Source organism: Gymnoscopelus microlampas (assembly GCF_963454915.1).
Source record: "Gymnoscopelus microlampas genome assembly, chromosome: 16".
Lineage (NCBI taxonomy): Eukaryota > Metazoa > Chordata > Actinopteri > Myctophiformes > Myctophidae > Gymnoscopelus > Gymnoscopelus microlampas.
In genome coordinates this window covers 6,413,506-6,437,637 of record NC_139953.1, presented here as the reverse complement: position 1 = coordinate 6,437,637, position 24,132 = coordinate 6,413,506, and the positions used below count along the sequence as shown (strand labels likewise).

The window sequence follows — 24,132 nt, the reverse complement described above, 5'->3', positions numbered from 1 at the left end:
AGCTCCCATATAAGGCCCATTTTTCTGTTACAAGCCCTTTGTCTAAACTCAAATGTTAAAGATGTGTTATGACTTCTGTTCTGTTGCGGTGACATTACATTGAATTAAGGCCTGTGGGTGGTTTACTCTGAAAGAGTGATCAAAGTAACATGGGCCTTTGCTTAATGATATTGAGCTCATTGCGGTAGAATATGAAGTTTTTAGTAAATTAGCGAAGCGAAGTGAACCTTAAATATTAAGAGGGATTAGTTCCAAGTACCCCAAGCTAGGAATGTGCACTGCAGGGTCAAGGGGCATTACTGTCCAGAGAAGAAGCGTAGAGGTTTGTGTGTCGTGTCCTGGAGTGTGGGTGGAGTTTGCAAGCTACTGCAGGGCTGCAAGTCTGAATCCGCTGTGCCATGGAGTGGCTCACAAACTTTTTGTATTAAAACTATATTCAATATTTTTGTTTTGATTTAAAAATAGTTAAAAGACTTAAGCGAAGATAGCTCTACTTTTGTAAGTGACATTTGTGTCTTAACTAGCAATGGAAATCTTTTTCCAAAAGATGGCAGATCTACAAGCTGTAGAGCAGTTGTTGATTTTAAGAAATACTCAATAATGAAAAGTATCATAAGTATTAGAAGACTTATGTAAAGTTACCCTATGTCAAAACTGACACTTCGTACATGTTTGAGAATCAGTAGTATTCATAGTTTTGGCCCTTTCCCTCTCCACATGTAAGAAACTAGAGTATTTCTACTCAAATTGTGGAGTATATCATGTGAAGACATTCTAATCTCAGCCTGCAAGATGTTATGGGTAGAGCAGTGACTACCTCGTCCCAAGCCCATGGGAACGCTTATATAAAAAAAAAAACAAAGGAAGCGAGTTCAGTTCTCATGGAACTTATCTTTCATTTGTTGTGTCTTGATACTAGTGTGTCAAATTCCTATATTTGAAGTACCCAAGCAGTGTTATAAGGCGATTGTTTTATTTTTTTATTTTTTTATAATTATAGTGTCTTAATGCAGTAATTGAAATATATTGAACCAATCATCTGAGTAATGGTTCAACAGGAGGGATAGTTGAAGATTATGAAGCATATTCACACTATATTCACACTATATTCACACTTATATTTTAAAAATTCTGGTAAAAGCCATACACTGTAAAAATGAATTTGAAGACGTTACAAAGGTCAAAAGAACTAGTAAGCTGCCAAGAGTTTATCTCTTCCACAGGAACGATGGGACTGCTTATGGTGATGCTGACCAGGTCATCAAGTGTGAACTGAACTCTCCGTGCTAGGAGGGTCCAGGCCCGGGTCACGTCAACATGCCAACTGCTGTGAGATGCAGTCCCTGGTCAACATGTCACCTGATGTGAGACGTGTGGTTTGTCCAATCCACACAAAAACATTCGCAAGTTGGTGCAAACATCATCGAACATTACGTAAGAAGGTGAAGAAGGCCGGCTTGTGGGGTGGAGTCTCACATATAGAGTGATATTAGGCCCTAACCGGTGAAGAATCCACTTAGAATAGTACCCCCTCCCTCACCTGATTACACTTAGAAGGACGATGCACCACACTTGTTTTTATATTTTCCTATCTATGTTATTGTATATTTTTCTATGTATCTTTTGTCTCTATTATTAAAAGTTAAGCAGGGGAAGGCTAAAGCTAAGATAATTATGATCGTTATGTTGCATATATATATGTCTACATCCTACATTTCCTGTTGCAGTTAACTGGTAGTAAGTAAGTGCCTCGAATCCAAAATAGTGAGTGCGCCTTGGGGGTCAATGCTATTTGCCGTGCAAAACGTATGATCAGTTTTAAGCACATAAATAAGAGCTTTTATGTCACTCTGAAGCGGACTAAGTATGAAGTGTGAGGAGGTTAAATGCATATCATGGAGTGTGTGGAATGAGGGCGCATTTAAGACAACCTCCGAAGGGAGGGGCGGGATAACCGACCAAACGGTCATCATCTGGGCTAAGCCACACCCTAACATGCCATCAAACCCTCTCCGAAGCCACATACTAATGATGCCATCAAAACACCGTGACACCACTGGGGATCCAGTGGTCCTGGTGAGAAGTACTTTTCGAACAAGTACCTGTTGTGTTTACATTTCAGATGACATTAATACTAAGGCTATGAATGGTAACATCACGATAAGGGGTGGTTTTTCTTGGTTAATGGGAGGGGGTTGGATTCAAGCTCTGTGCAAATTTGAAACAATGGTACTCTGTGCTTTGGTGCTGTTTCGCGTGTTATCGGTCTGTGTGATCCCGTGCATCAGGACCTTAGTGAAACGCATGGTTGCTGACACGTTCGTTCAAACGTATACTGCGGTATCCCAGACTGGGCAAGACTTAAAAGATGACGGGAATGTGTTCTCCCTTCGAAGCCTTTATGATGAAAATGACACAGACATTTAAGCTCTGTTAATATTTGAAAATGAATTGTCAGTTCATAATGGTCAAATTAATGATACAAACGGTTGAAGGTTATTAAGTGTTACAACCACTGCTCACAAGAAAGCCACACATTCTGAGAGTGATAATGTCCTTTTTCCTATCCGTGGGTTTTTTCAGCATTATCTACAATCGTTTATATCATTATTGATCAGGATCAATTGACATTCTAATAGTCTCATCATGTGCCCTGATAACAGCTTTGTGCTATGCTCTGTATGACAAAGTGCGAAAAGCGGATAGCTTAAGTACCAAGGCCACTGAAAGCAAAAGAGGCAAGTGATTCCTGTTATGATGTCCATTTTGAAAAAGCGGAAAACAAGAAGAATGTGAAGATTAATAAATTTGATCAACAGGAGGGAAATGACAGAGCCGATTCTCAGTTCTATGTAATGTGGGTTTATAAGTTCTATTCATATCGTTAATGTGTTCAACTAATTAATCATTCAATTGAATAGATGATGTATATTCTTCTCCTTATGTGTGCAGAAGCCAGAGACTGCATATTAGGTGGTTTGTTATCGTTACAGCTACAGATGTTTGCATTCCTCTGTTATCAGTTCACTCCCTGCCTTGGAGTTCTCTCTCTCTCAGTTTGCTCTGCCTGTACGCTGTTATAAATTACATTCAGTATAGATTACTAGAGTAATCTGATACTTTTAAGTACTTTTGGTCACGCCTCCCTGCTAGCTTCTCTGTCTGTCCTGTTTCCTTGTATAAATGACAATGTAAAGTGAGTTGTACTCCAGAAATGATTCAGGTCAAGCTGTACATTTTTCCTTGCGGCAAGTAAAAAAGAAGGAGATCTCCGTTGTGTCTGTGTCTATCTTATTCCAATGTGTGATCTGAGCCTAAGGTGTTTGTAAAATGATAAAGCAATCTATCAGCAACAACTGTAAATGATGAGTGGAGCCCCCTTCCTTGTGTCCTTTGATGAATGGCTTAAATTTCAATTATTTCAAGGGACTTGCCAGAACTGGTTATTTGCAAGTGCAAGACTCAAATTACCACGACAACCTCATTGTCATGGTAGTAAGAAAACTATTGGGGATTTGTTTTGCCTTGAAACCTAATTAATTGGATTCCTTGACCCTAAAAATGTAATGTAAATGTGGGTTCTAATAATAAATTATAAAGAAATACATCACATGGATGCAACTGGGACGCATCATCAGTGTTGTAGTAAAAATGTAATGTAAATGTGGGTTCTGCTGTATTACTTCAAATGGTGGCAGCCATTTTTTTTATTTTTAACGCATATATTTCATAAATGAAGAGTGAACTAACTTGTCTCTTGTCTCTATTTTTTTTCCTATGGCCCTAAGGTACTTCCATGACAAAGGGGAAAGTAAATAAAAGTTTTAGAGGGGGGGGGGGGGGGGGGTAAGTTACCCTGTTAAAACGTATTTTTTTAATGAAATTAGTATCATAGAGCCTATTGGTTTTGAATCTGCTGCTCTAGCTCCACACACACACACACACACACACACACACACACACACACACACGCACACAGTAGTTGATCAGTCATTTCTCGGTTCCATACTTACTTTGCAGAGCAGCAGCTGCAGCCGGCGAGATCTCTCTGATTTCTCTCAACAACACTGACATGTTGTGAGTGACAGATGTCACTCAGATGGAGAGAGTGATAGGTCGGTCAAATAATGTGTGTGTTTACTGTTGATCACGCATCGGCTTTCTAGGAAAAAGAAAACGAAACTGAATGAACTCACTCAGGATCCAAACCAGTGTTGCCATGTTTTGCGAGAGAAACAAGCAATCAGGTCTATGAAAACAAGGCCAAAAGATTGATTGATTGAATACTTTATTAGACAGAAATGCAAACAGCACGAGGTACAGTCTCACATTTGGACTAAAAGGATAACACAAAAATGTCCTGGGGACTATTAGCTCCATAAAGAACCTCTCACTCCGCTATACAGCTCCGAGATGAGGTTCTATGTGGTTCTCATCCGGAATCGGTCGAACGTCCGCCAAGCTCCGCTGTTTACCCTTTTGTATACATCGTATCCCAAAACTAATGGTAGATTCCAAACCTCACGGATGTTTAAGGTTTGGACCGGAGCATAATATTTTAGGTCTGGAGCGAAACTACCCGTTTAAATCGCTTATTTAGTCCGCCGGTGGCCATGTTTCCCATTGTAGCCAAACCAGGAGCAGTACTGGCAGCGGACGTAGGGGGGTTTTCCGGGTTGAATGGGAAACATGGCCACAGGCTGACTAAATAAGCGATTTAAACGGGTAGTTTCGCTCCAGACTTAAAATATTATGCTCCGGTCCAAACCTTAAACATCCGTGAGGTTTGGAATCTACCATTAGTTTTGGGATACGATGTATACAAAAGGGTAAACAGCGGAGCCTTGGCGGACGTTCGACCGATCCCGGATGAGAACCACATAGAGCCTCATCTCGGAGCTGTATAGCGGAGTGAGAGGTTCTTTATGGAGCTAGGGGACTATAGGCTACGGCTATTTGAAAGTAGCATTGTGAGCTTGTAGATCTGCTATTTTCAAAAGAAGAACTTTTTTAAACATTTTAACAACACAAATCTGGTATGGGGGTCCCTGGCATAAAATATTTTCAGATGGGGGTCCGACAAATACATATTAATTTGGGGGTCCTTCACTTGAAAATGTTTAACAAACCCTGGTTTAAACAACTTTAGAAACAAGCCCAAATAAGCAACTACACTTTAGAAACAAACAAGCCCAAACACCCGCAACCAACCAACCAAATTGTTTACAAGCAGAAAAACACGCCCAAAGTCGCTTATAATAAGCGGACATGGCAACACTGGTCCAAACATCCCAATCATAAACTATAACCTCGGTCCCAGCCTCACTCATCTGCGAAAAGAAGAGCCTGATCATAAACCTATCCTATCATCTATGCTCCGTCGCACGACGGTGTCGCGCGTCGAAAATAGCAGACCTACAAGCTCACGTAGGTCTGCTATTTTCTTCACGACGGCAGCAGTAATAATAATAATAATAATAATAATAATAATAATAATAATAATAATGATAATGATAATGATAATGATAATGACAATGATAATAATATTAAATAATAACAAAATTCTGTTATAATAATAATAATTAAAAACAAGTCAGATGCTCTTCTCACTGATGGCTTTATTAAGGCACTCTTGCAGCATTACCAGGCCAGCGTCAAACTGTAGTGAAACATAAAATAATATGTTCAGAATAAACATAAACATAACGCAAACACACATAAACGTAATAAAAGAAAATACACTTTAAATTAAATGATCTCACTCTCTGCATACTAAACACACACAGGGAAAGAGTCCATGGGTGCCCAACAGAACGGCGGGGCATAACTGAAAACAAAATCAATCGAATGAAACGTATAAAGAAAACACATGAACTTAAATATTCACATTTAAACAATCAAACAAACCTTTGTTCGCTTCACGCTGTCAGAACAAACGTTACGCCAGCATACACAACAAAACGGAAGTGGCAACACTTGCTGTGTCCCACTGGCCATGTGGCGTTCCGGCATGACCTATTATGAAGACATTCACAGGTGTTACCAATGATACTAATGAAGGCTTTGTTCCATTCTGGTCAAACAGAGTCAGGGTGCTGATATTGTGCATGTTGGCTCACTGGAAACACTCCCAAATGGCCCTTTACGAGTGTGTTACGGGTCCATTTGTACACTCTCAGAGTTATGGGGGTTGTGAAAATTGAAAAATCTGAGAACTACTGTGCTACAGTAAACTAAATGGAACAGAGCCTTCATTAGTATCACTGGTAACACCTGTGAAGGAAGTGATAATATGGCTGCTGTGCATAGAGCCTATCGAAGATACTTCCGGTACCTCAAACCCAAGCTAAGATAATAAACCATTATGAGCAACAGAAACAAAAATAAAGAAATTAACACAAAAACTATTATTGCAAAATTATAATCATAATAATAATAACAACAACAACAATAACAACATCAATATCAATACTACTAGTATTACTAGGCTACTAATAATAGCAAAGTAGTACAAACGTACAAAAACAAATTTGCTGTAAAAGCACTAGAGAGCAGCATTTTAACACATACAGTAAACAACCATAACAATAGAAGTCCTATAGGACTCAAGCTATAACTTAATGACTATTACTTAATTTTATCCTTCAACTTATTGTTTATGCCCCAAAATGACTGTATATACAGGTTTTGTTGCAATTTGTCAATGTTGTCGAATGTTCTAATCGGGAGGCATGCGTTAATCCGACAGACCTTTTCTCCGACTATGTGGCATCCGCGTGCGGTTAGGGTTAGGGTGCGGGTTTGGTTCGGGTTTAGTATTGGAAACACCCGTTCTAATCATGTATACTTTACTTATTTATTTTTTTCCAATTGTTGAATGTTTAAGCATGTTCTAATCATGTATACTTTACTTAAAAAAACATTTTATGTTTGAAAAAAAAAAAAAACATTTTGTAAAAGATTGCCAATTTAACACCGAGGTGCCCACTCTTCCTTAGTGCCCACCTATCCTTTTACCCTCTGATAGGTCTAAAACTATGTATTTTGTCGACAATATTGACATATGCCATTGTATCCTAGTGTGCCATCTCTGCATAACTCAAGTTTGCCTACCAATCCTATGATTTTATTAAGTTCAAGGTGGTCTGGTAATCCTAGTATTAGTTCTCTCCTTTACTCTAGAGACTGCATGTGTTTTGAGTTGCACAGCGCACAGGCCCTCTGAGGTAACAGCTCATTGGAGTTAACGTGACCATCTATGACAAAGCCACAACACCTCAAGCGAGGCTGGTCAGAGCCAAGGTCTCGCCAAAGTCTCAACCTACGAGCAAGGCTCCTCATGGCCATATGTCATCATCAGAGCTGATAACAACTTCATTTGTGTATAACTGTTGTGATCATTGACTGTTTAGTCAGAGAGATATTTTTGCTATACGGTGCCTCGTGGATTGATTCTTTCTCTTAATACAATGTCAACCTTTAAATTTGAGAACCGGCCTGTGTCTGTCTTTGATTTCGTCTCATCCTTTTTACACTGGGTTTTACTTTTTCAGCTGTTTAACTACAAATAGTTTGAATTAACATAGAGCAGGATTTACGACCCTTATCAGCTCCTTTACCAACTGTATCAGTGTGTTTAAAGTTTCAATCCAATAGTCCCACTTCACTCTCTTTATCTAAGTCAGTATATGGACCCCTGCAAAATAATGCTGTCCACCCCTGACTTAGATAGATAAACCTGATCCCACGGTTGGGGGGGGGGGAGGGGGGGGGGCAATACTGTAGCCTGCACTGCAAAACAAAAACAACTCCCAGTCACAGTTGTTCATCCCATGACTCGCTTAAGCAACAAAAAAAAGTGCCTGTGTCAACAGTGCAATCAGTAGCCTAAAATAACCCAGGGGGGGTCTCCAGCTAAATGATTGATCTCTTTCTTCTTTTTGAAGTCGGAGAGGACATGTTCCCGTCTTCCCCGACGAGATCAGTGCCCATCATGTTGACAGGAGAGATGATCAGAGGAGCAGAGTTTTTACCGCCATTACTAACACCGGGACAGAAGTATGGACAGAGTTGGCCAGCGAAGGTGCAGCCAGTGAACGAGTGGAGATGAACTCTGGTCTCCACATCGTAAAAGGAGACGAGACCCTCCTCATAATCCACAAACACGCCCACTTTCTGTAACCTCCCTCTTACAGGGAGGACGGGAGGGCTAGCATTGGTACTCACCCCGTACACGTACACATTCCCATTCCCATCCGACCATATCGTCCAATAACCGCTGTTGGCACCCAGTGTGATCATTCCCTTCCTGTCGACGGACTCTCTGGCCACGCCTATATCCCAGGAAATCTTCCCGTTAACCTGAACCTTGTAGTAAAACCTTCCCGAAGAGAAGCTTTGTTTTCCTAAGACACTGAGACTATGAGAGAATCTCTCCTCGTTGTCCGGGAGTTTCTTCCACACGTCTCCATCACTCACCTGTTTTCCATCCTCAGACAGGATGAGGCAGGGATTTGCCGTATCGGGGTCCAGAGTTACATCCACTGCATATTGCTGGATGATCCTCAGCTGCTCTGTATCACGCAGATTCTTCACAGCTGTCCACACAGCTGTCCTCACAGTCCCCGCATGTGTAGACTGATGGACATTGACCTTTGTCCAGTCCTTGGTGGGTGGAAGGCTGTTGATGGATGTGAAGTTCTGGAGGAGGCGGAGGTGGTCTGCAGTGTCTGAGAGCTGCCTCAGCTCAGATCTTCTCTTCTCTAACTGAGCGATTTCCTGTCGCAGCTCTCTGATGAAGCCTTCAGCCTGTTTCTCTGTTGTTTTCTGCTTCTCTTCAATCACATCAATTTGCTTAGACTGGATTCTCTGAATACGGCCGATCAGAGCAGTGAATCTCTGAATACGGCCGATCAGAGCGGTGAAGACCTGCACACTGTCCGCTATCTCTCTGTCTGCATCGTTCTTGTTCCGCTCCACTGAGTGTTCGATCTCCCGAATCTTCACTCGTCTCGCCTGGACCATCCGCTGAACGTCGGCCTCCGTCTTTCCCAGCTCAGCCCTCAGAGACACGACGTGATGCAACCTGTGGTTTGACTCGGTGCAGAAAAGACAAACAATGGTGCGGTCGGACTTACAGAACAGCACCAGAGGTCTGTCATGTTTCCGACAGATAAAGTCTTCCAGGTTCTTCACGGGGTCCATTAGTTTGTGTTGTTTTAACACGGCGACTCTGTGATGAGGCTCCAGGTGAGTGTCACAGTAGGAGATCTTACACACCAGGCAGGACATGGCGGCTTTGAGCTTGGTCTCGATACAGATGTCACAGGGTACCTCGTCTGCTTTAGCCGCCTCTTGCTTTGTGGTGGACTTCCTGAACTGATCAGCCAACTCAGATAGCACCTTATTGACATAGACTTCTGGTCTCTTGTGGAAGGTTTTGATACATAGAGGGCATTTACACACATCAGTCCTGTCCCAGAGTAGTGTGATGCAAGTCTTGCAGTAGTTGTGTCCACAGGGAATGCTGATGGGATCAGTGAACACATCCAGACAGATGGAACAAAGGAACTGCTCCTCCGAATGGAGAATACTGGCAGAGGCCATTTCGACACACTCTGGGAATAATGAAAGTGAAAGTATCAGATGTAGTTCTTCAATGCTACTTCTCACAGCTTAATAGTTATATGAATCTGCTCTGGATTGTATTAGAATAAAGCTCAACAATGTCGAAAGGTGTCGAAACATGCAGTGGTGGGAAAAGTACTCAAACGTTTCACTTAAGTAAAAGTATCAATACTGCAAGTAAAAGTCTGTTATCAAAATTTAATTGAGTAAAAGTACACAAGTATTGGTATCAAAATGTACTTAAAGTACCAAAAGTAAAAGTACTAAAATGTTTGAAAATAGCAGATCTACAAGCTCACAGCGCGTCGCATAGCCTAGGTATAAAATAGGGCTAAAATAGTGGTTAATGTATGTTTTATAATGTAATCATGTATATCTGCAAAGTAACTAGTAACTAAAGTTTTCAAATCATTGTAGTGGAGTAAAAGTACAATATTTGTCTCTGAGATGTAGTGGAGTAGAAGTAAAAGTATAGACAATTGGAAATACTCCAGTAAAGTAAAAGCAAATTCAAAATTGTACTTAAGTACAGTACTTGAGTAAATGTACTTAGTTACTTTACACAACTGGAAACATTTTTAACAATTGAAAGATCAGACATTTCAAAGAATAGGGAAATAGGGAAAGAGCATATGTCTTGATACAGTTTCATATATATTTTAAGATATATTTTTAACTGAAATCTTTGCTTCTGGGGGTTGCTGGAATTAAACACTTTCAGATGGGGGTCCGTGCGGCCAAACGTATATCAATTTAGGGGTCCTTGGCATGAAAAAGGACGAAAACCACTGATCATGGACACAGGGAGGTGAGAGCTACCTGTATGAGGTCACTGATGTTCTTCCTCAGTCTGAGACACTCTGCTCCAGGAAACAACTCGTTCAGATCCTGTCTGTTCAGCGACTGGATGTCTGTATCACTGACAAAACCTGCCTCTACACACACACACACACACACACACACACACACACACACACACACACACACACACACACACACACACACACACACACACACGTACATGTAAAGCAACCATTTATCTTGTGAGGAGGACCAATAGAGTTAATAGGACAAGGCAAATGATTGTCCTCACAAATTGTCTATTTCTCAAATTCTTCCATACATGCAGGGAAATCTGACACACACACACACACACACACACACACACACACACACACACACACACACACACACACACACACACACACACACACACACACACACACACACCAGGCAGCAATTAAACAAACAAAAAAGGACATCACTATTAAACATGTTATTATTTATACAGTAATGAATGCAAATACTTATCATTTTGCTGTCATAGGCTCTATGCACAGCAGCCATATTATCACTTCCTTCACAGGTGTTACCAATGATACTAATGAAGGCTCTGTTCCATACTTCCATTTAGTGTGGCACGGTGGTTTCCACGACCCCCATAACTCTCAGAGTTACACACCCGTAAGGGGACATTTGGAAGCCCATGAGGGTCCCTGGACCCCAACTGTAGACCCACTGGTGTAACAGAGTGTTTCCAGTGAGCCAACATGCAACAATATCAGCACCCTGACTCTTGGAGGTCTAAGACCCCAAAATATGCCGTTAACTTCAAGTCATGATGCAAAGGTCCCCTTTGGTATGGAAGTACCTTAGGGCCATAGGAAAACATTTATCCAAAGAGACGAGTTAGATCACCCTTCATTTCTGAAATATACACGTTTTTAAAAATGGCCGCCACCATTTACAGAAATACAGCAGAACCAATATCTTTGCTTCTGTTAAAGCTACTATATACCATACCCGGTCGGCGCAGCCGTGGGGGGATATACGCACATGATCTGGCAACCCGGGAGGCAGTTTGTCCCATAGCTGGGCAGCCGCAGCTATGGGACGACATTCTTTGACACAAAAGCGCTAATAAGAAGCTGAGATTTGATGAAATTGAAAAACGGGCTTCACAGCTAAGTTCAGATGGTAATGGTCAATGGCTGTGTGCAAAATCAGAGCAATTGGTCCAGCCAGTGGGGAGAACCGGGTAGCTTCACCACCACCACCACTACAAACGCACGCACAGAGGTTACTAGAATTATAGTAGGAAGGATAATAATAATATTGGTGTCAAAGTGTACATTTTTTGGGGTCAAGTAATCCAATTCAATAGGTTTCCAGGCAAAAAACCCAATAATTTTCTTATTGCCATTGAAAACAGGGGTAAAATATGCACATTTTATTAGAAAAATATGTTTTAACAGGGTAACTTTCCATTTATTTCCCCTATAAAACTTTAATTTAGTTTTCCCTTTGGCTTGGAAGTACCTTAGGGCAATAGGAAATACATTATCCAAAGACACAAACTAGATAAGACGTCATTTCTAAAGTATGTGCGTTTTAAAAAATGGCCGCCGCCATCTACAGCAATACAGCATAGCCCATATCTTTGCTTCTGTTAGAGCTATAATGATAATATTGGTGTCAAAGTGTACATTTCTGGGGCCAAGGAATACAATTAAATAGGTTCCAAGACTAAAAAACCCAATAGTTTTCTCATTACCCTCACAATGGGGGTAAAATATGCACATTTCATCAACAAAATAAGTGACAACAAGGTGACATTAAATGTTTCCCCCTATAAAAAACTTTAAGAAGTACAACCTCTTATGCACATGCCATATGCTCTATGTGTGTCTGTCCAATCTAGGAACCCAGTCAAAAAAAGGAAAAAACAGCACCCTTTTCTGTTTTTTTTCTTTGAATTTGACTCTGGGGGGGACCTCCCAATAGAATGTGGATAACAGGATGGTGGCCATTAGGTCCGCCCTCAGCCCTCCACTTCCGGTCTATGTGTCTTTGTTTACATTCCTAACTATACACGTTGTATCAGGAGGTCCCGACAGATTTACTGTAGCTGCGGAGCTCTGAATCTGTCTTGAGAGATTAGTGTCTGTCTGACTGTATGGGTCGGTTGCACCAAGAGGGATTAAGCTGTAACCTGGTTTAAATCAAGGTTTATCTATTAATCCAGTTGCACCAAACTTTAAACCTAGTTTCCACTAACCAGGTTTAGTTTTAAACCATCCTTTAATCTTGGTTTTTATTTTCACAGTAAACCTGGATTAATGTTAATCCTGTTGCACCACTACTTTAAACTCCAATTTAAATGTCAGTAAGGGATTAATTCTAAACTTGTAGTACAGGTGGTTTAAATGTAAACATGGCAGCATATATCAGATGGCTTCATGAAAACGAAAGAGTAGCTCAAAGAAAAATAAGGGACCGTCTAAACCCAGTCGAATGTTATGATAATGCTGAATTTAAAAGGAAATTAAAAAATTAAAAAATTATTAAAAAAGGAAATTAAAAATAAAAGGAATTTTTTAAAAAAATGTAACACGCCTGCCCACATTATCTCAAAAGTGAATAAAAAAGTAATTCTAATGATATTTGGCTCAAGAGAAGAAGTATTCCTTTTTATTTACAGCGCAAATCCAAGATGGCGGACACACAACAAAGTTTAATCCATGAAATAATCACTGTTTAACGTTTTAATCACTGTTTAAAGTTTTAATCACAGGTTAAGGATTTAAATCACAGATTTGTTAAGCAATGCTTAAAATGAAGTGGTGCAACAAAACTCGAATTAAAATAAATCCTAGATCAACAAATCTTTGATTAACCCTAAACTAAGCTTTATTTAATCCCACTTGGTGCAACCGACCCTGAGTGTATATGTCTGACTGCTATCACCTGAGAGTTACACCTGTTGCTGCCACAAAACATAAATTCTGCACCAGGGACTGCGACAATTTGATTAAATCAGATGTGACAGAAAATCTGAGACACTTTGAGGTTCAATTTGAGGTTTGTATTACTTTCTCTTTGAATATAGACATTTTCTTTATGTTAGCTGTGCCATTAAAGATCAAAAAGTGGACAGAGCAAGAAGAAGACATTAAGAGTCTGTGAGCCCAGTAAAAACACAGTGCATGAATAGTGGTGGCAAGTTCACTGCACAGGCTATACTCTCATGCTCATCATCCTCATGTGAACAAACCACACCGTGTTTCTTCTGTGGTGAAGTTGGCAACAGAAAGGAACTAAGGAGGGCTTCCAACCTGGGATTGGATCGAAAAGTGAAATACTGTGCTCAGGTGCTGGGTGACTACAGTAGCTAAATAAGCTGCTGGTGACATGGTAGCTATGGAAGCAGTGCATCATTGTGCATGCCTGACTATGCTCTATAGGAAAGCAGAAACCGCCGTTGTGACACGACAGAAAATAAGGCAACACAGGTCATCAGAGCACATGTCCTCAATGAATTGTTTGAGTCAATCAATTAGTATTAAATGTAACACCACGCGCCTTCGTGAGGATATTGACATCAGATCTGTGCGACTAGATCGTGGCTGGTCCCTGTTATGTTGTTTGATGATGACCTGGCATGAAAAGCAACACATCTACTGATGTCTCCATCGTCTTCAGAGCAGCAACTTCCGGGAAGAATATCTTCCGATGAAACAATAATTTACAGGTTCCTTCACAGGTTCCTGATTCAATCCCTCCCCTACTGCGATTGTTCCTAAAGATGCTTCTGAATGGATAAGGTATTGACCAGCCAGCCCCTGAACCAGAGACGTGCCAGGTTGCTACATCAATTGGGCAGCAAATCATTTACAACTCTGTGAAATGCAGATCCAAGAAATGTGGCAGTAGTGTTAGTTGTCACATAAGAGAAAGGGAAACAGCTTCACTGTATCTGGCAATGAATCTGCACCTGCATACTGGCAGTAAACACCAGGTGGATACCATGCATAAGCGAGGTATGTGTATGTGATATAGTGAAGTTTACTATTACTACTGCTAATTTGGGAAATCAGCCAGTCCAGCAAGGGGCATTCACACACTGTCTGGGGGATGGGGGTTGTCTTGGGCATGACGTAGACTAGTACCCCGGATGCAATGTTTTCATTCAGTTGCATGCTACCAGCGGAATGTTGTGATTGTATCATGCTGAAGTTTACTTGAGTAGAAAGGATTATTTCACAACACCTGTGTGGTTATTCACAGTCACGATATAACAGTGTGTATCATATGATTGCTTGAAAACATTGAGTACAGTGATCAATCAGTGGGAGCAGATTGGTGTGGTGGTCCCACCTCAGGCAGTTAAGGGTGTCTTCACCAATGGTGGTTTTGACAACATTGACCACAACCCATCATCAACAACAGCAAAATCAGCCCTCCACATGACATGCATTAGCATTCAGTAACATCCTAGTTCCAGCTAAGATGGGGAAGAACCTGTACAATCCTTGCCAGCTTTCTACACAATGGATCTGGATGTTTCACTCCAAACTGATGTTCCTGCCCTTAATACAAACAGTCATCCTCAGCCAGCCTCTTGTCCTCTCATCAACATACTTGAAGAAGGCTCCCAGTGGTTGGAGAGAGTCAGACACCTTGAGGGTGAAGAATGGATCTCATGGGCTGCATATTATGCAAGCATTGCAGAGCGTTGTTCAGCCCCCCCCCATCCAGATCAGACATACTGCCACTGTTCATAGAGTCTCCACCAGTCCCATATGGCTTGGCTTGGCATGCAATGAATGTCCTCCTTCAAGCAATCAACTACCTAAATCCAGGTCAGACACCAGTCATGGTAGCTGATCAACCCCTATTCACACTTGCCAAAAAACTTCAGTGGAAGTTCCCCCAGACAGAGCTTGGTGAGGACTCCTTCCTAGTTACATTGGGGGCAATGCATACAGAGAAGATGCTCTGGAGTGTGTCATGGAGACTGGCTGGGTGGATGGCAGTGGATGGACTACAGCTCTTACCAATAGTGGTATTTCAACTAGTGGCAAAGCTCAGTCTTTCATTGGTGTTCACCACATCTGCAGAACCCGGTACATGCAACAGGTGTCTGTAGCTGCTCTGTATATACTCATGATGAAGGCTTATGAGCGATATTTGGAAAAGGCAACAACTGTAAATGATGAGTGGAGCCCCCTTCCTTGTGTCCTTTGATGAATGGCTTAAATTTCAATTATTTCAAGGGACTTGCCAGAACTGGTTATTTGCAAGTGCAAGACTCAAATTACCACGACAACCTCATTGTCATGGTAGTAAGAAAACTATTGGGGATTTGTTTTGCCTTGAAACCTAATTAATTGGATTCCTTGACCCTAAAAATGTAATGTAAATGTGGGTTCTAATAATAAATTATAAAGAAATACATCACATGGATGCAACTGGGACGCATCATCAGTGTTGTAGTAAAAATGTAATGTAAATGTGGGTTCTGCTGTATTACTTCAAATGGTGGCAGCCATTTTTTTATTTTTAACGCATATATTTCATAAATGAAGAGTGAACTAACTTGTCTCTTGTCTCTATTTTTTTCCTATGGCCCTAAGGTACTTCCATGACAAAGGGGAAAGTAAATAAAAGTTTTAGAGGGGGGGGGGTAAGTTACCCTGTAACTGTTAAAACGTATTTTTTTAATGAAATTTGCATATTTTATTTTACCCCTCGCAGTCATGGTAATTAATGAAGTATTTGCTTTTTTTGCCTTGAAACCTATTTAATTGGATTCCTCAACCCCAAAAATGTACACTTTGACACCAATATCATTATTATAGCTCTAACAGAAGCAAAGATATGGGGTCTGGTGTAATAGTGGTTAATTGTCGGCGGCCATTTTTTAAAAACGACTATAAAAAAATAAATAAGGGTGATCTAACTCGTCTCTTTGGATAATTATTTTCCTATGGCCCTAAGGTACTTCCATACCAAAGGGGACCTTTGCATCATGACTTGAAGTTAAATGTGTCTTAGCACCTCCACTATCTGTTTGACCAGAATGGAACAGAGCCTTCATTAGTATCATAGAGCCTATTGGTTTTGAATCTGCTGCTCTAGCTCCACACACACACACACACACACACACACACACGCACACGCACACGCACACGCACACAGTAGTTGATCAGTCATTTCTCGGTTCCATACTTACTTTGCAGAGCAGCAGCTGCAGCGCGGCGAGATCTCTCTGATTTCTCTCAACAACACTTACATGTTGTGACAGATGTCACTCAGATGGAGAGAGTGATAGGTCGGTCAAATAATGTGTGTGTTTACTGTTGATCACGCATCGGTTTTCTAGGAAAAAGAAAACGAAACTGAATGAACTCACTCAGGATCCAAACCAGTGTTGCCATGTTTTGCGAGAGAAACAAGCAATCAGGTCTATGAAAACAAGGCCAAAAGATTGATTGATTGAATACTTTATTAGACAGAAATGCAAACAGCACGAGGTACAGTCTCACATTTGGACTAAAAGGATAACACAAAAATGTCCTGGGGACTATAGGCTACGGCTATTTGAAAATAGCATTGTGAGCTTGTAGATCTGCTATTTTCAAAAGAAGAACTTTTTTAAACATTTTAACAACACAAATCTGGTATGGGGGTCCCTGGCATAAAATATTTTCAGATGGGGGTCCGACAAATACATATTAATTTGGGGGTCCTTCACTTGAAAATGTTTAAGAAACCCTGGTTTAAACAACTTTAGAAACAAGCCCAAATAAGCAACTACACTTTAGAAACAAACAAGCCCAAACACCCGCAACCAACCAACCAAATTGTTTACAAGCAGAAAAACACGCCCAAAGTCGCTTATAATAAGCGGACATGGCAACACTGGTCCAAACATCCCAGCCTCACTCATCTGCGAAAAGAAGAGCCTGATCATAAACCTATCCTATCATCTATGCTCCGTCGCACGACGGTGTCGCGCGTCGAAAATAGCAGACCTACAAGCTCACGTAGGTCTGCTATTTTCTTCACGACGGCAGCAGTAATAATAATAATAATAATAATAATAATAATAATAATGTAATAATGATAAAATAATATAATAATAACAATAATAATAATTAAAAACAAGTCAGATGCTCTTCTCACTGATGGCTTTATTAAGGCACTCTTGCAGCATTACCAGGCCAGCGTCAAACTGTAGTGAAACATAAAATAATATGTTGAGAATAAACATAAACATAACGCAAACACACATAAACGTAATAAAAGAAAATACACTTTAAATTAAATGATCTCACTCTCTGCATACTAAACACACACAGGGAAAGAGTCCATGGGTGCCCAACAGAACGGCGGGGCATAACTGAAAACAAAATCAATCGAATGAAACGTATAAAGAAAACACATGAACTTAAATATTCACATTTAAACAATCAAACAAACCTTTGTTCGCTTCACGCTGTCAGAACAAACGTTACGCCAGCATACACAACAAAACGGAAGTGACAACACTTGCTGTGTCCCACTGGCCATATGGCGTTCCGGCATGACCTATTATGAAGACATTCACAGGTGTTACCAATGATACTAATGAAGGCTTTGTTCCATTCTGGTCAAACAGAGTCAGGGTGCTGATATTGTGCATGTTGGCTCACTGGAAACACTCCCAAATGGCCCTTTACGAGTGTGCTACGGGTCCATTTGTACACTCTCAGAGTTATGGGGGTTGTGAAAATTGAAAAATCTGAGAACTACTGTGCTACAGTAAACTAAATGGAAGAGAGCCTTCATTAGTATCACTGGTAACACCTGTGAAGGAAGTTATAATATGGCTGCTGTGCATAGAGCCTATCGAAGATACTTCCGGTACCTCAAACCCAAGCTAAGATAATAAACCATTATGAGCAACAGAAACAAAAATAAAGAAATTAATACAAAAACTATTATTGCAAAATTATAATCATAATAATAATAACAACAACAACAACAATAACAACATCAATATCAATACTACTAGTATTACTAGGCTACTAATAATAGCAAAGTAGTACAAACGTACAAAAACAAATTTGCTGTAAAAGCACTAGAGAGCAGCATTTTAACACATACAGTAAACAACCATAACAATAGAAGTCCTATAGGACTCAAGCTATAACTTAATGACTATTACTTAATTTTATCCTTCAACTTATTGTTTATGCCCCAAAATGACTGTATATACAGGGTTTGTAGCAATTTGTCAATGTTGTCGAATGTTCTAATCATGTATACTTTACTTGTTTATTTTTTTCCAATTGTTGAATGTTTAAGCATGTTCTAATCATGTATACTTTACTTAAAAAAACATTTTATGTTTGAAAAAAAAAAAAAAAACATTTTGTAAAAGATTGCCAATTTAACACCGAGGTGCCCACTCTTCCTTAGTGCCCACCTATCCTTTTACCCTCTGATAGGTCTAAAACTATGTATTTTGTCGACAATATTGATATATGCCATTGTATCCTAGTGTGCCATCTCTGCATAACTCAAGTTTGCCTACCAATTCTATGATTTTATTAAGTTCAAGGTGGTCTGGTAATCCTAGTATTAGTTCTCTCCTTTACTCTAGAGACTGCATGTGTTTTGAGTTGCACAGCGCACAGGCCCTCTGAGGTAACAGCTCATTGGAGTTAACGTGACCATCTATGACAAAGCCACAACACCTCAAGCGAGGCTGGTCAGAGCCACGGTCTCGCCAAAGTCTCAACCTACGAGCAAGGCTCCTCATGGCCATATGTCATCGTCAGAGCTGATAACAACTTCATTTGTGTATAACTGTTGTGATCATTGACTGTTTAGTCAGAGAGATATTTTTGCTATACGGTGCCTCGTGGATTGATTCTTTCTCTTAATACAATGTCAACCTTTAAATTTGAGAACCGGCCTGTGTCTGTCTTTGATTTCGTCTCATCCTTTTTACACTGGGTTTTACTTTTTCAGCTGTTTAACTACAAATAGTTTTAATTAACATAGAGCAGGATTTACGACCCTTATCAGCTCCTTTACCAACTGTATCAGTGTGTTTAAAGTTTCAATCCAATAGTCCCACTTCACTCTCTTTATTTAAGTCAGTATATGGACCCCTGCAAAATAATGCTGTCCACCCCTGACTTAGATAGATAAATCCCACGGTTGGGGGGGGGGGGGGGGGGGGGGGGGGGGCAATACTGTAGCCTGCACTGCAAAACAAAAACAACTCCCAGTCACAGTTGTTCATCCCATGACTCGCTTAAGCAACAAAAAAAAGTGCCTCTGTCAACAGTGCAATCAGTAGCCTACAATAACCAAGGGGGGGTCTCCAGCTAAATGATTGATCTCTTTCTTCTTTTTGAAGTCGGAGGGGACATGTTCCCGTCTTCCCCGACAAGATCAGTGCCAATCATGTTGACAGGAGAGATGATCAGAGGAGCAGAGTTTTTACCGCCATTACTAACACCGGGACAGAAGTATGGACAGAGTTTGCCGGCGAAGGTGCAGCCAGTGAACGAGTGGAGATGAACTCTGGTCTCCACATCGTAAAAGGAGACGAGACCCTCCTCATAATCCACAAACACACCCACTTTCTGTAACCTCCCTCTTACAGGGAGGACGGGAGGGCTAGCATTGGTACTCACCCCGTACACGTACACATTCCCATTCCCATCCGACCATATCGTCCAATAACCGCTGTTGGCACCCAGTGTGATCATTCCCTTCCTGTCGACGGACTCTCTGGCCACGCCTATATCCCAGGAAATCTTCCCGTTAACCTGAACCTCGTAGTAAAACCTTCCCGAAGAGAAGCTTTGTTTTCCTAAGACACTGAGACTATGAGAGAATCTCTCCTTGTTGTCTGGGAGTTTCTGCCACACGTCTCCGTCACTCACCTGCTTTCCATCCTCAGACAGGATGAGACAGGGATTTGCCGTATCGGGGTCCAGAGTTACATCCACTGCATATTGCTGGATGATCCTCAGCTGCTCTGTATCACGCAGATTCTTCACAGCTGTCCACACAGCTGTCCTCACAGTCCCCGCATGTGTAGACTGATGGACATTGACCTTTGTCCAGTCCTTGGTGGGTGGAAGGCTGTTGATGGATGTGAAGTTCTGGAGGAGGCGGAGGTGGTCTGCAGTGTCTGAGAGCTGCCTCAGCTCAGATCTTCTCTTCTCTAACTGAGCGATTTCCTGTCGCAGCTCTCTGATGAAGCCTTCAGCCTGTTTCTCTGTTGTTTTCTGCTTCTCTTCAATCACATCAATTTGCTTAGACTGGATTCTCTGAATACGACCGATCAGAGCAGTGAATCTCTGAATACGGCCGATCAGAGCGGTGAAGACCTGCACACTGTCCGCTATCTCTCTGTCTGCATCTTTCTTGTTCCGCTCTACTGAGTGTTCGATCTCCCGAATCTTCACTCGTCTCGCCTGGACCATCCGCTGAACGTCGGCCTCCGTCTTTCCCAGCTCAGCCCTCAGAGACACGACGTGATGCGACCTGTGGTTTGACTCAGTGCAGAAAAGACAAACAATGGTGCGGTCGGACTTACAGAACAGCACCAGAGGTCTGTCATGTTTCCGACAGATAAAGTCTTCCAGGTTCTTCACGGGGTCCATTAATTTGTGTTGTTTTAACACGGCGACTCTGTGATGAGGCTCCAGGTGAGTGTCACAGTAGGAGATCTTACACACCAGGCAGGACATGGCGGCTTTGAGCTTGGTCTCGATACAGATGTCACAGGGTACCTCGTCTGCTTTAGCCGCCTCTTGCTTTGTGGTGGACTTCCTGAACTGATCAGCCAACTCAGATAGCACCTTATTGACATAGACTTCTGGTCTCTTGTGGAAGGTTTTGATACATAGAGGGCATTTACACACATCAGTCCTGTCCCAGAGTAGTGTGATGCAAGTCTTGCAGTAGTTGTGTCCACAGGGAATGCTGATGGGATCAGTGAACACATCCAGACAGATGGAACAAAGGAACTGCTCCTCCGAATGGAGAATACTGGCAGAGGCCATTTCGACACACTCTGGGAATAATAAAAGTGAAAGTATCAGATGTAGTTCTTCAATGCTACTTCTCACAGCTTAATAGTTATATGAATCTGCTCTGGATTGTATTAGAATATAGCCCAACAATGTCGAAAGGTGTCGAAACATGCAGTGGTGGGAAAAGTACTCAAACGTTTCACTTAAGTAAAAGTATCAATACTGCAAGTAAAAGTCTGTTATCAAAATTTACTTGAGTAAAAGTACAAAAGTATTGGTATCAAAATGTACTTAAAGTACCAAAAGTAAAAGTACTAAAATGTTTGAAAATAGCAGATCTACAAGCTCACAACGCGTCGCATAGCCTAGGTATAAAATAGGGCTAAAATAGTGGTTAATGTATGTTTTATAATGTAATAAAAAATAAAAAAAACGTGCGGCCAAACGTATATCAATTTAGGGGTCCTTGGCATGAAAAAGGATGAAAACCACTGATCATGGACACAGGGAGGTGAGAGCTACCTGTATGAGGTCACTGATGTTCTTCCTCAGTCTGAGACACTCTGCTCCAGGAAACAACTCGTTCAGATCCTGTCTGTTCAGCGACTGGATGTCTGTATCACTGACAAAACCTGCCTCCACACACACACACACACACACACACACACACACACACACACACACACACACACACACACACACACACACACACACACACACACACACACACACACACACACACACACACACACACACACACACACACACGCGTACATGTAAAGCAACCATTTATCTTGTGAGGAGGACCAATAGAGTTAAGAGGACAAGGCAAATGATTGTCCTCACAAATTGTCTATTTCTCAAATTCTTCCATACATGTAGAGAAATCTGGCACACACACACACACACACACACACACACACACACACACACACACACACACACACACCAGGCAGCAATTAAACAAACAAAAAAGGACATCACTATTAACATGTTATTATTTATACAGTAATGAATGCAAATACTTATCATTTTGCTGTCATAGGCTCTATGCACAGCAGTCATATTATCACTTCCTTCACAGGTGTTACCAATGATACTAATGAAGGCTCTGTTCCATACTTCCATTTAGTGTAGCACGGTGGTTTCCACGACCCCCATAACTCTGAGAGTGTACAAATGGAACCAAATGGACCCGTAGGGGTCCATTTGGTTCCATTTGTACACTCTCAGAGTTACACACCCGTAAGGGGACATTTGGAAGCCCATGAGGGTCCCTGGACCCCAACTGTAGACCCACTGGTGTAACAGAGTGTTTCCAGTGAGCCAACATGCAACAATATCAGCACCCTGACTCTTAGTGGAGGTCTAAGACCCCAAAATATGCCGTTAACTTCAAGTCATGATGCAAAGGTCCCCTTTGGTATGGAAGTACCTTAGGGCCATAGGAAAACATTTATCCAAAGAGACGAGTTAGATCACCCTTCATTTCTGAAATATACACGTTTTTAAAAATGGCCGCCACCATTTACAGCAATACAGCAGAACCAATATCTTTGCTTCTGTTAAAGCTATAATAATAATAATATTGGTGTCAAAGTGTACATTTGTGGGGTCAAGTAATCCAATTCAATAGGTTTCCAGGCAAAAAAAACAATAATTTTCTTATTGCCATTGAAAACAGGGGTAAAATATGCACATTTTATTAGAAAAATATGTTTTAACAGGGTAACTTTCCATTTATTTCCCCTATAAAACTTTAATTTAGTTTTCCCTTTGGCTTGGATGTACCTTAGGGCAATAGGAAATACATTATCCAAAGACACAAACTAGATAAGACGTCATTTCTAAAGTATGTGCGTTTTAAAAAATGGCCGCCGCCATTTACAGCAATACAGCATAGCCCATATCTTTGCTTCCGTTAGAGCTATAATTATAATATTGGTGTCAAAGTGTACATTTCTGGGGCCAAGGAATACAATTAAATAGGTTCCAAGACTAAAAAACCCAATAGTTTTCTCATTACCCTCACAATGGGGGTAAAATATGCACATTTCATCAACAAAATAAGTGACAACAAGGTGACATTAAATGTTTCCCCCTATAAAAAACTTTAAGAAGTACAACCTCTTATGCACATGCCATATGCTCTATGTGTGTCTGTCCAATCTAGGAACCCAGTCAAAAAAAGGAAAAAACAGCACCCTTTTCTGTTTTTTTTCTTTGAATTTGACTCTGGGGGGGACCTCCCAATAGAATGTGGATAACAGGATGGTGTCCATTAGGTCCGCCCTCAGCCCTCCACTTCCGGTCTATGTGTCTTTGTTTACATTCCTAACATTCCTAACTATACACGTTGTATCAGGAGGTCCCGACAGATTTACTGTAGCTGCGGAGCTCTGAATCTGTCTTGAGAGATTAGTGTCTGTCTGACTGTATGTGTATATGTCTGACTGCTATCACCTGAGAGTTACACCTGTTGCTGCCACAAAACATAAATTCTGCACCAGGGACTGCGACAATTTGATTAAATCAGAGGTGACAGAAAATCTGAGACACTTTGAGGTTCAATTTGAGGTTTGTATTACTTTCTCTTTGAATACAGACATTTTCTTTATGTTAGCTGTGCCATTAAAGATCAAAAAGTGGACAGAGCAAGAAGAAGACATGAAGAGTCTGT

General features: G+C 41.0%; 2 protein-coding genes across 2 annotated transcripts; both read right to left on the bottom strand.

The window, feature by feature from the left end:
• Window positions 1-7,914: 7,914 nt before the first annotated feature.
• Window positions 7,915-9,606, bottom strand: LOC311062793 (E3 ubiquitin-protein ligase TRIM21-like; the record flags this gene model as incomplete). The annotated part of the gene is made up of 2 exons (XM_084082011.1): window positions 7,915-8,816; window positions 8,907-9,606. 2 exons carry the CDS (start codon window positions 9,604-9,606, stop codon window positions 7,915-7,917), a joined length of 1,602 nt encoding a protein of 533 aa, XP_083938137.1.
• A 10,184-nt stretch (window positions 9,607-19,790) lies between these two features.
• Window positions 19,791-21,482, bottom strand: LOC311062792 (E3 ubiquitin-protein ligase TRIM21-like; the record flags this gene model as incomplete). Its single annotated transcript, XM_084082010.1, has 2 exons — window positions 19,791-20,692; window positions 20,783-21,482. 2 exons carry the CDS (start codon window positions 21,480-21,482, stop codon window positions 19,791-19,793), a joined length of 1,602 nt encoding a protein of 533 aa, XP_083938136.1.
• Window positions 21,483-24,132: the final 2,650 nt, after the last annotated feature.